The sequence below is a fragment of the Stenella coeruleoalba genome (genome assembly GCF_951394435.1).
Source record: "Stenella coeruleoalba genome assembly, chromosome: 6".
Lineage (NCBI taxonomy): Eukaryota > Metazoa > Chordata > Mammalia > Artiodactyla > Delphinidae > Stenella > Stenella coeruleoalba.
Genome location: NC_137151.1, coordinates 122,633,230 through 122,645,961, shown reverse-complemented (window position 1 = coordinate 122,645,961; position 12,732 = coordinate 122,633,230). Strand labels below are relative to the sequence as shown.

The window sequence follows — 12,732 nt, the reverse complement described above, 5'->3', positions numbered from 1 at the left end:
GGCCCAGCTGCTCCGCGGCATGTGGGATCTTCCCGGACCGGGGCACGAACCCGTGTCCCCTGCATTGGGAACGCGGAGTCTTAACCACTGGACCACCAGGGAAGCCCCTGAACTCTTTTTAAAATATGAGCTGGGTTTGATGCCTTCACTGCTGGACAAGTTCCACTTATTGCTAACACTGGTTGTAAACCCAGTACTAAGCCCATTCTACGCACTCCAGTAGCCAAAGTCATCCACACTCTGAGACGCATTCTTATGGCAGAGATACGGGTAGTTCCCTCATGCAACACTCATTTATTGCACAAAGCTCTGGGGACTCAGAGACGAGTTTAGACACGGTCACTGCCCCAAGGAGCTCAGTGTGGCTGATGAAGGAAGGACAGGTGTTTCACCTCAAAAAGAGCCCAGGCAAAAGCAGGGAGCTCTGAGAAGGGGAGATAGTCAAGGGAGCTCTGCAACTGGGGGTGGGGAAACCCAGAGCTGACTGCACAACGGGCACTAGGAGTGTCTCTGGGTCTTCCTTTGTGTCCCATGGAGCGGGGAGGAGCCTGGGCAGGTGGACTTAGGTGAGAGGGTGCTGGAGTAGCTTGGCCATAAAAAGGAATGAGAGCAGAGACACCAGGCAGAGGTCGTGAAGTCCAGGCATGGCAGTAGGAATGGTTGGAGGACCAACTACGGGCTGCGGGGATCTGCAGACCAGACCCCTGGAGGGGAGGGTCCCAGGACTAAAACGGGGCTTGGCAGCTGTGGCCAGGTGACCGGAGACTACCTGAGGGGTGAGGTCTTGGTGACCACAAAGCAAACGATCTGGTGCACACCCCGTCTGACGTGACTGCTCGACAGTCAGGCGAAGGCCAAGGCAGGAACTGACCACGCGCAAAGTGGCCCTTTTCCTGGGAAACCAGAGCACAGCTTTTTTCAACGAAGTCTTTCTTCTGAATATGTGGTCCTCAAAAACACCTACAAATACCATAACTGTATATGCCAATTATTACCATTATCAATGTCAAAATCAACATCAATAAAGGACTGGAAATTTTAACCAAGCTTCTTGGAGTAGCCTAGAGAATATTCAGTACAAGTAGAAAAGTCGTTCACGTTCAGACTAGTAGTGGCCAATTCCGGACGTGCGCAAGCCAAGGAAAGCTAGTGTGACTAAGTTCTCTTCATCTTTACCTGACATCATCCAGGTGTGAGCGGGATGTCGCCCTTTTAAGAGCAAACCCGTCACCCCTCCAGCTTTCCCGTTTACAGCAGTAATCTGGGAATACCGGGACCTGAGATTAAAGGGATGCTGGCCGCCATAACGCCACAGCCTCCAGGGCCTGGAGGTAAACTCTGGTTGCTGCAAGGAAAGCCTTCAAAGGGGTCATTCGGGGACCTGGGCTTTGCTGCCTGACTCTTCCTCACCTTTAGGTCCCTGGAATTCCTTCTGTTCAATTGGGACAGTGGAGGGCTGCCCGGAAGGTTCTACGGGACCGGCCTGATGGCGCCTGTATCACCAACACTCATGTGCCACTCGCTGAGTCACTCGGCCACACTTACTTGCAAGGGAAGTTGGAAAACACTTGAGCTGTTTGCTCTGGAAGAAAGTAGGTTTGGTGACCTAGCCAGTCCCATCCCAAGTAGTTTCCCCTTTTAAAGATTTACCTTCCTCTGCCCCTCTGACTTTTGCATTAACCTGGGCAGAGACCTCCAGATACTTCCAGCTGGATTCCTTCCCTACCTTCCCCCAAGCAAGCCACATGCAAAGGCCTTGGAGAAGGAGGCGGGGCTGTGAGTTGAACGCTGTCCTTCAAGATCTGTTGGAGGTCCCATCCCCCCAACCTGTGAATGTGACCTTATTTGGAAATAGTGTCTTTGTAGAAGTAATCAAGTTAAGATGAGGTCACACTCAACTCAGGTGGGCCCTCGTCCGTGACTGGGGTCCTTAAGAAAAGAGAGGTTTGGATGCAGACACAGGGCAGACGGCCAAGCGATGCCTCGATCTTGGATTTCTGGCCATCGGAACCTCAAGAAAATACATTTGTTATTTTACGCCACCCGGTATGTGGCACTTTGAGACAGCAGCTCTGGATTAAAACCTCCACTTCTGCCACTGGCCGTGCAAGTCAGTCAACTGCAAAATGGGTGTCAGGATACGGCTGGCGGGGCTGGAACTGAGAAGCACGGAGGGTACAGGTGCACCCCGAGGTTCTTGCTTGTACAACACGCCCCAGGCCCGTGGTGGGGAGGAGGTGAGCCTTTTGTGGTCCCCGTACTCTCTCTCGGTGCTGCAGACACCCTGTTCCCCAGGTCTGCCTGGCCTTGGGCTCACTGGTGCCTACTCAGCCTTTGGCCTTGGGTTCAAGTTACTTCTCAAGGGGGCTCTCCTTAGCCCCACTCCTCCCTGCCACCTGCAGGTGGGGCTGGTCTCCATCAGTTGCCCCCCTACCCTCATCCTGTTCTCTCCCTGGGCTTGGTGAGCGCAGGGCCCGTGGGAGTCCGGCCTGTTGTAACCTGATGAAGATGCCCGGCCCTGCCCGGCCCTCAGCTGTGGATTGTGGGTTTGGGATTGGCCAATTCCAGGTACACAGGACCAAGAAAAAGGAAAGCCACCCACTTGAACCCTTTGGGTGCTCTAGGCAACACTGATTCCCATTAGTTAGTTGATGACTGAGATCCCTATATTTCAAGAACAATTAAATCAATAGCAAGAAAACAGATACCCACTAAACCAACTGTCACACTGTCACCTAGGGGAGACCGGGTTGGGACGGAGCCATGGTTCTATGCAGATACTTACGCTAGGTTTTGTGTTTTATTAAAAGTCTGGGTGCGTACGGAAAAAACACACACACACTTATGTTAAAATATCCAAAGAAAATTTACTGCAACTTTCGTAGAATTGAATTTGTGCTACAAGACATGTTGCATAGGAAACTATTTAAAGCCCCTGAGGAAAATAATCTCAGTATTTAAGGTGCGACTGGTTTTGTTTCTTCTTTGGGGAAGAGTGAGAGACGCTCTCTGGGAAGACTGAAGGCGGAGAGTGAAGAACCAGTACGTAAGGTGATTTCGTGTGATGATTTGGGGGAATTGTGTATCTTGGTTCTTGCAGCATAAAACGTGTAGTGTTTTTTTTTATTGTTGTTTTCTAGTCAGTTGTCCTTCTGTATTTGAATCAATAGATATATAAGGATGTTTTTTTTTATTGTTGTTGTTTTCTAGTCAGCTGGCCTTCCGTATTTGAATCAATAGATATATAAGAATGTTCTTTTTATTGTTGTTGTTGTTTTCTAGTCAGCTGGCCTTCCGTATTTGAATCAATAGATATATAAGAATGTTTTAGCCCAGTAAGGGATTTACATTGATTATACTAAGTAATTAGCATGTTTCCAGAAAGCAGATTTAGAGAATGAGATGCCAGAACCCCAGATGGCCCAGTATCACTCACGTAAGCACAGCGCATATCCTGGCCCCTTCCTGGGGATCAGCTCTATTGATCTGCCAGTATTTCTTCCTCCCTGTCCCTCACTCCCTTCCGAGATGCACGCACAACCCAACTGTAGAATTCAGCGCAAGTTGATCTCCGACCATCAAGGTTATCAATGCAACAGTCCGCCAAGTCCCAGATTTTATGTGGGAAACATTTTCAGACGACATTCATCCTGCACAGATAATCTTCATATTGTTTAAAAAAAAGAGATTCCTCTATGCTATTTATTTCCAAAGAGAGACGGGCACACCAGGAGGGGAGAGGGGTTACGTGTTAGGTGGAATGAAGTAGAGAGTTTGGCAAATGGCAGCAGGAACCTCTGGACGTCAGCGTAGGGTGTGCTTGTGGTGACGTTTTCTTCGTGCCCAGAGGAGAGGCTTCGAGCTCTGCAGCAAGCACTCCCCTGTCCCCGGGGAGAAGCAGGACCTCTCAGAGCTGCAGGGGCCGCCTCTCTCCACGTGGCGTAGCTCTTTTTTTGGATTAAGGGCACACAGGCAGGGGCCGTAGAGAATGCCACCTGCCCGCCGCCTTCTCATCTCAAGCGCACCCAATCGCTCCTGCTGGATTTCACTCCTCCTGCTAAAGCTCAAAAACGCTTCCCCTGTGCTGTGGCCGTTCCTCTACTGCAACACGAGGCCACGGTACAGAAGGTAATAAAAATCACAGGGAATCGCAGGCCTAGGACAGCCTCAGGGAGAAGGCGCACGGACCACACTCATTGACTGAAACACCACGTTTCCTATTTGATTTCTTTTCTTTTTTACAAGTACAGAGGCAAAAAGGTCCAACGTCTGAACGAGTGTCTTTCCGTGCTAAGTGTTGAAATGCAAAGAGAATCCGGCAATCAGAAATGCCCCCATGACCCTTAAATACATATATACATCTGTAACATAATTTAAAAAGGTCTTTATAGAACATAAAAACCTCAACAGTATCTGCCCCTATGAAGTATTTTCTTTTTCTTTTTCTTTTTTTTTACCTTTATGGTCCATTAAAAAATTAGATACCACCTTTCTCGTACGCCCCCCCCATACTTTAAAAAAAAGTTATTTAAATTTATACTTAACAAATAGAAAGCTATTTGATTGGCAACAACCTGCAGTAGAAATTCCCTCCAGGTCTCTCCCGTGACAGAGGAGGCGGGTGGAACATCGCGTGTGCTCGGTCCTGGGTGTGGGTCCAGCCAGGAGGGACCCTGGGTCTGTCTGAGCTGACCTTCCCTCCCTCCCCAGTTCTAAGTGCCCGCCTGGGCATCCGGGGCAGACAGAGGGCACGCACCCCGGGGCAGCCCTCTGGGAGGGCGTCAGAAGGTCGCAGACCCGTTCAAATCACGAGGTCGTCGTGGTCCACGGGACTGAAAGCGGCCGCTCGCAGGATGTCCAGGGAGTTGACCATGATCAGGGTCCCTGTGAGGTGTTTCCAGCGCTTGGTGATGGGGTTTTTCATCTTATCCAGGCCAGTGTGCAGCTCCTGGATGACATCCCGGTAGCTGTCCCCGACCTGGTGGCTCCAGGTGAGTAGAAAGTCGTACGCAGGCTTCCACATGGCCTGGGTAGTGGAGTTGTCCAAAACCAAAAGAGAGAGAAAAGATTAGGGGACACTGAGAGACTGGGTCCTAGAACCTCTCCTACTACCAGTGTCTCTGTTCATCACTGACACAACTTTTTTTTTTCCAGTATGCGGGCCTCTCACTGTTGTGGCCTCTCCCGTTGCGGAGCACAGGCTCCGGACGTGCAGGCTCAGCGGCCATGGCTCACGGGCCCAGCCGCTCCGCGGCATGTGGGATCCTCCCGGACCGGGGCACGAACCCGCATCCCCTGCGTTGGCAGGCGGACTCTCAACCACTGCGCCACCAGGGAAGCCCCACTGATGCTACTTTTTAAAAGTTTATTTATTTTATTTTATTTATTTTTGTTTTGCGATACGCGGGCCTCTCACTGCTGTGGCCTCTCCCGCTGCGGAGCACAGGCTCCGGACGTGCAGGCTCAGCGGCCATGGCTCACGGGCCCAGCTGCTCTGCGGCATGTGGGATCCTGCCGGACGTGGGCACGAACCCGCGTCCCCTGCATTGGCAGGCGGACCCTCAACCACTGCGCCACCAGGGAAGCCCCCTGATGCTACTTTTTAAAGAGTGAAATGAACCCAAAGAAGCCGCCTCCGTCCCGGGCCAGCACATTTCAGAGGGAAGAACCACACGCCTTGTGTGAGAGCAGGTGTTTAGTACCAAGCAGTGACCGCACAGATAGAAAGGTTTCTCTCTCCTTCCAACCTTCCGCAGCACTTTCCGTTTATTTAGAAACTCCTCACATCCATCAAGGATGCCCTTATTCTTGGGACTCCAGCTTCCGAGGTCCTGCAAGCCTGACCGTCTTTCCAGAAACTTAAAGTGACCACCACTAGACAAGTGAGAAAACAAAGACTCCCTGAGCAGGAACCCAACCAGCCTTGGCCGAAGCTGACAGCATCCCAGGTATGCATTTCACACCGTGTGGGGTGGAGCCCCAACCAGAACTGATCACGAAGGGCTCCGTCAAGCACCATCGGGCGGAAGGTAATTTAAGATCAGGACTAGGGACGGATGGGCAGCTCCGAGGATGCTGTTCCAATGCCCCACTTGACGGGAGAGTGGCCTTGCCGCCGCCAGGGCCCGGGCTCACAACTAAGGATCCCGGGAAGGATGAGACTTGCTCCCGCTCGGCGAGAGCCTGCTATGTGCCCAGCACCTGCCTTCACGTTTTACCTAGGTTGTCCTCGTAAAAACGCTGTACAGTAGACATGGTCCTCACTGCATTTTACAGGTGGAGGGAAGGGCAGCCCCACTCACCTCGCTGTCCACCACCCCATTCCTGTCCCGGTGGGGAGACTCGTATGCGTCCATCTGCTGCTTGGACACCTTGGCGAGCTTCTCGGCCAGCTCCCTCCAGCGCTGGGCCACCTCGACCGCCGTGGTCAGAAGCACGAAGTCCTGGATGAGTCTGACCACCAGGCCCTGGCAGTCCATCTTCAGTAAGGCCTAAGGAGGAAGGAGCAGGCATGAGGCAAGACACAGGGCAGGCTCTGGTTTCACGGGAAGCCTGCACCGCAGAGACCACGAGCCAGCACCCTCAACACTGCAAGGCCCGAGCGCCAGCACTGCCGGGACTCCCAGGTGCAGGAAAAACCACGATCTGTGGGAGGTACTGGGTCCCCCGCCCACAAATTCTCGTCCTCCTGGAACCTCCCAACGTGACCGAATGTCAAAGTAGGGATCTTTGCAGATGTAATTAGCTAACATGAGGCCCCATTGGACTAGGGTGGGTCCCTCGTCCAATGACTGGTGTCCTCATAAAGAGAGAAACAGACATGCAGAGACAGAGAGAAGTAGTCCACGTAAAGATGGAGGGAGACATGGGGTGATGCAGCCACGTCACTGGAGCCACCAGGAGCTGGGAGAGGGGCACGGGCCAGACCCCCTCAGAGCCTCCAGGAGGAGCCAGCCCTGCCGACACCTCCAGACCTGTCACAGGATAAACCTCTGCGGCTCAGAGCCTCCCAGCTTGCGGTACTTGGTCGCAGCAGCCCCGGGACGCTGACAGGCAGGGTGAGTGGGATGACAGCTGTTCATCTGTTCCCTCCCCGACTGGGGCACCTGGAGAGGTGATGCCCTTTGCCCAGACAGCCAGCTCGGCATGGCCTGGGGCTCAGGGCAGGACAAGCTGACGTCTGCAGGTGGGGAGCCCCAACGGGCAGGAGAGGTGCAGGTGAGGGCTCAGACCCAGGCCTCTCACGTTCTCGAGACACACGAAGGCCTCGCGTGGCGGGGAGGTTAACAGGACCATCAAGAAAGTCTCCAGGATTGACGGGACTGTTCCCTCGGCAAAGCTGCGAGAGGCTTCTAGTGTCTCTAGGATGGGGATCACTAACTATGGAGGGACAGGGGCTCAGGAGGGAAACAAACGCCCGTCAGCCAGGAAGGAGGCAACGGCCAGAGCCTTGCCCAAGTCCCGGCACGGCCCGAGCAGCACAGGGCCACCTTGGACTCGATCCCCCATCCAGGAAAGGGGCTGGTCAGTCAGGTGGGCTTCCAGCACAGCGCTCGAGTCCTGCGGGTTCTGAGTGGCCCCAGGCTGGAGGCTGTGTCACATTAGCATTTCTGGCTCAAGGAAACAAAGCCACATAAGCAGCACAGACCCGCAGCCCTCCTGTGCGCACGCATCACCCCAAGCTACGAGCTGCACGGACGGCTGCTGCGTGTTGGGCTGCGGGTCCGGTGAGAGCCGGTACAGTGAGTGTGCAGCTTTGGGCGGCCAGGATGGAGCCCCAGGCAGGGGGAGAAGGCGCGGTGAGAACCAGACCCTCATCTGCAGAGCCTCTGCCGTCCAGCACATCCTCGGGCTACAGCCTGACACCTGCAGAAGCGGACGTCGAGGATGCAACCAAAGAGATGCTGCTACCAGTCACCGGGCCCGGCCTTCTTTCTGTCCCTCTATGCTCTGTCCAAGCACCTGACGTCACTTCAAGGCTCCGAAGAGAAAGTGTTAAAAACAGCAACTGACCAAGCAGCAAGGCCCTCCCCAGCTGAGCCAAACGCACGGCTCACGCGCTCCCTCCAACATCCCGTGAGGACGCAGGCGGCCTGGCGTCTGCACAGCATCAGTCTGCGGGGCTGCTACTTGAAAGAACGCTGCTATTTCTGAGTATTCTCACCTGCGTTTTATGTTTATTTGGGGGGAACTTAACAAATGAAGAAATGGTGACTTTTGGGGGAGTCCCTGAATTCAGAGGCTGATGCCCCAGCATCTCAATCTTTGCCTTTAAAACATAGGATCAATCTGAGGCCGTCCTGGGTCCGAGGGGGCCATAAAGGTGGGAAGGCAGAAGGGAGCTTGAGGACCACATGGTCCTTTTCTGATTTTTGTTTTTGATTTTAAATAAACTACCTTCATTGAGTATTTCCAGTGAGCCGGGTGCAGGGCGCATCTACCTCTCAGAACCCCCATGAAGGGAAGCCAAGCTCACCCCAATTTGCAGGTAAAATCGGAGGGAAAGGGAGGGGCTCCCATACCTGGTGAGGGGCTCCAGGCAGCCTGTCCCCAGCTGCTACCCACCATGTGGGTTGCACGGTGTCTGTTTTATAGACCCCGAAGAGGCTGAGTGGCTTGTCCAGGGTCCCACAGCTCGAGGGCACAGAAGTGGAGGCAGGCCCAGACCTCCCGGTGCTCAGGCCAGTGGTCTTTCCAACTGTGTGGGCACCGCGTGACATCAGGAACCGAGCACGAGGCGTCATCTCAACGATTTACAGACTTCAGAAAATGGTCTCTGAACTTTGGTATCTTCAAGTGAAATTGTTTGAAAGAACTTAAATGTTTACTAGCTTTGTGCTGCAGAAGATGTGAAGAGTATCCAGGGGTGTGTGTGTGGTATGGGAGAGACGTGTGATAAACTGGTAGAATTCTGGATTGAAATTCTTTTGCCTGAATAAAAAACAACAACAAGGTCCTACTTATAGCACAGGGAACTACATTCAATATCCTGTGATAAACCATAGCAGAAAAGGATATGAAAGCAGTGTACATATATGCATAACCGAGCCCCTTTGCTGTACAGCAGAAATTAACACAACAATGTAATTCAACTCTACTTAAATAAATTAAAAAAAAAAGTTAAAAAAAAATTCTTTTGGCGTGGTGTGGTTTGAGCCCAGACACACAGGAGAGGCAGGGTGCCCTCCAGCCACGCCTGGTGTCCTGAGAAGGTGTCTGGCCAACCTCCCGTGACAATGGTCCCACCCAGGCTTCCTCACAGTGTCCCAGCAGTGTCTGTGTGCTCAGTTACCAGGCTCCGCAGGTGGCCTTGTTTTCTAGGTAACAGAACACTTCAGAGTCACCTGCTTCTGATTCGGGTATCCCTGGCGGGGGCGATCAAAGCTGCTCTCTCCCAGGACACCGGGTGCAGGCACAAAGGTCCTGAGAAACTCAAACCCTCTCTCTGGCCCCGAGCGGTCACAGCTGGGGCAGAGCGCTGCCCACACCACCGCCAAGGGGTAGTTCATGCATTTTTTTGGTCTGAACGGCACATTCTGGGTGCCCACCAAGTCTCAGCAATAGAAAATTTCTCAGGGGCGGGGATACGGTGCTGGAACCTTTTCCCTGTAGCATCCTCTTTGATTTCTGCACACACACCGGTATACACAGGTGATACCAGAAATAAAGCACAAGGCTGGTTCCAGCTGGACTCTCGCGAGCTGGAGTGACCCATGACTTAAGTCAGGGTGGCCAAGTCTGTTCCAAGGGCAAGACAGGACCTATTTTTGGCTTTGTGGGCATGGCGTCTCTGCCTCAGCCCCTCGACTCTGCCAGTGGGGCGTGAGAACAGCACGACAACACTTGAACGAGTGGGCAGGGCTGCGTTCCAGTAGAATTTCATTTACAAAAGCAGGTGGCCCGCGGGCCAGTGTGTCAATCCCTGTTTGAAGAGACATTCTTATGAAAATACAACAAAACATCACTTTGCTGTATGTTCACTTCACCCCAGTCGTGCTCTCATTCCTGAGATGCTGAAACACCAGAAGGGCAGTCACCATGGCAACTCTGCTCCTCCCTGTAGTAGCAGCCTTGGGCTGTGGGACCACCTGGCAGGAAGTCCCCAGGAACCCCCCTAAGTGCACAGCAGGTAGTTAACTGTGTCCTCTTCTGAAGGATAAAGAGATTTTGCTCCTGATTCAGAGAATCCCTCCACACGGTCCTCTCCAGCCCTAGCTCTCCCCGATCTCAATCCCCCCTTATTTCCATTAGTTTTCAAGGTTCTCAGTGTTGATTTCACCCCGCACCTCACTCCTAAAGCAACCACCCACCTTGACTTATATCCTACAGTAACTTTCCCTTTTTCAGAGAAACTTCTCTGAGAGCCCAGAGCATCCATTCATCCTTCCTTCCTTCCTTCCTTCCTTCCTTCCTTCCTTCCTTCCTTCCTTCCCTCCCTCCCTCCCTCCCGGCCAGGAGGACAGACACTGTGCCTCTCGTAATCCCCAAAGTTGGGAATAATCTTACACTGAAAGCGTGTTGTTGAACAAAAATACTTCCAGTTCAAGGAGAGCTGGGTTCCTCAGGGTTCTGTCTGCCACCCTCCACACACACACACACACACACACACACACACACGAGATGGTCATCACCCAAATCCACGCAGCTCTACAGCACGAGCCAAATCCTCCTCTCTCCTCAGTGCTGAGTGTTGTCATTAAGTCCTGGTACAAACACATAGCAACGTCTTCTGCTTGGGCTTTCGACCACGCTCAGAAAACCCTTCCCCAAACCCACAAAGTGTATGAGAAGCAACATTAATGCCCTAAAAACAGAGGAACGTACTCTGTCGTTTCTTGCCTTCATGAAACAAAACAAAAACCGACATCGAAACCCAAGGCTCAGAGAGGGGAGGAGAGTTATACACACACCAGCAGGGCTATTCAGTCTGGTCGCTGCAGTGATAGCTCTTGACACCAGCAGGGCTGTTAAGGCATCCCCTGTCATTCTCAGGCCTTGCACGCCCCGAAGTGACACCCACTGCCACGCGCCAACGCTGGCTCCTCCTGTCTCGGGAGGGCTCCTACAGCTCGCAGAATGTTGTCACGGAACGGACAGGGACAAGCGTGCAGAGCCACGGGGCCGGGACCCGGCTTGGAGCAGAGCTGGTAATGGTGAGACCAGGCACCGCTGCCCTACCGGAGACCGAGCACCAGAGCACCTGCCCGGCTGCGGGGCGCGCAGGCTCCACGCAGACACAGAGCCGCTTGTACATGCTCTCCGGGCGCGTACAGGATGCAGAATATGGACAGCGCAGGGCAAACTCCGGGGACTGAGGAATATCGGCAGTGTCTACACTGCAGACCACTAACACGGGCCGCCTCTGGGAGACGGGCCGGGCACTTCTGCTGCTGGCCCTCAGGACAGGCAAACAGCACCGCAGAAAGCAGCATCTGCTGTTTTCACAAACAGAAAAGTCAATGAGGATGATCTTCATTCCGGAAAAAAGCAAAACCCGGGGTGAGCCACGGCAGCGGGGCCGACCCCAGGACCCCAGGGGTTCTGACGGTCAGTACGCGTGCACGTGGCCTGGGAACTGCCGCAACCCAGACCCAGGGCCGTCGGCCATCCAATCCCCACCCGCCAGGGCAGGATGCAAGAACACCCCGGGCTACAGCACAGGGCGCCCTCTTGCTAAGGTCGGCCAGGTCTGAAGGCAGATGTGGGTAAAAGCCAAGGGATCCAGGCACAAGCGTGTGAGGGGCTCCCCGCCTCGCAGCACTTCCGTTTGACCTGTACTTTCCATCTCTGACCTCTGCTAAAAATGACCTGCCCACTCATTGCCTTAACAAGAGGAGAATCCAGGGGTGTGTGTGAAAATTAGATCCTCCACTGCCAGGTGTCCCGGTATTCTGAAAGAATGACACTCAGAGGGTGTGTGGGGGGGAGGGGGAGACTGGCTGTCACCTGAGTGGCTCTGAGACTAGAAGGCAGCAAGGAGCAACACACCTGGGTAGATCCCCAAGGAGCAGGGACACACCTGGATCCCCAAGGAGCAGGGACACACCTGGATCCCCAAGGAGCAGCACACACCCGGATCCCCAAGGAGCAGGGACACACCTGGATCCCCAAGGAGCAGGGACACACCTGGATCCCCAAGGGGCAGGGACACACCTGGATCCCCAAGGAGAAGGACACACCCGGATCCCCAAGGAGCAGGGACACACCTGGATCCCCAAGGAGCAGGGACACACCTGGATCCCCAAGGAGCAGCACACACCCGGATCCCCAAGGAGCAGGGACACACCTGGATCCCCAAGGAGCAGGGACACACCTGGATCCCCAAGGGGCAGGGACACACGTGGATCCCCAAGGAGAAGGACACACCCGGATCCCCAAGGAGCAGGGACACACCTGGATCCCCAAGGCGCAGGGACACACCTGGATCCCCAAGGCGCAGGGACACACCTGGATCCACCTGGCTCCCCTTCACGTCCCCTAAACACTTAACACCCCCCTCCCCAATGCCCACAGAATAAAGCACAAGCATTATCCAGCCCAGGTGGCTGCGTGCCTCCCTCCCATCCCCCCATGTATCATCATCTTGATTCAACCCAGCCTCCGGCCTCTCCCAGCCTCTGGTTCTACCCCATCCCGTTCCTCTGCACCCTTGGCCCTTGCCCATACTGTACTTTCAACCCGACAGCCCCTCCCTGTTGGATGGGATTCTGCACATCCCTCCCTCAGTCAGGG

The 12,732-nt window shown here is 54.0% G+C and overlaps 1 protein-coding gene across 1 annotated transcript in view; it reads right to left on the bottom strand.

Annotated features, from left to right (window-relative positions):
- Nucleotides 1-2,863: 2,863 nt before the first annotated feature.
- Nucleotides 2,864-12,732, bottom strand: part of SH3BP4 (SH3 domain binding protein 4) — a 95,141-nt gene continuing 85,272 nt past the window's right edge. The window contains exons 4-5 of the mRNA XM_079924406.1: nucleotides 6,303-6,491; nucleotides 2,864-5,026 (exon numbers count right to left, since the gene is read on the bottom strand). Coding sequence (XP_079780532.1) covers nucleotides 4,802-5,026; nucleotides 6,303-6,491 — 414 coding nt within the window. The 3' untranslated portion in view covers nucleotides 2,864-4,801. The remainder of the gene's footprint in view (nucleotides 5,027-6,302; nucleotides 6,492-12,732) is intronic.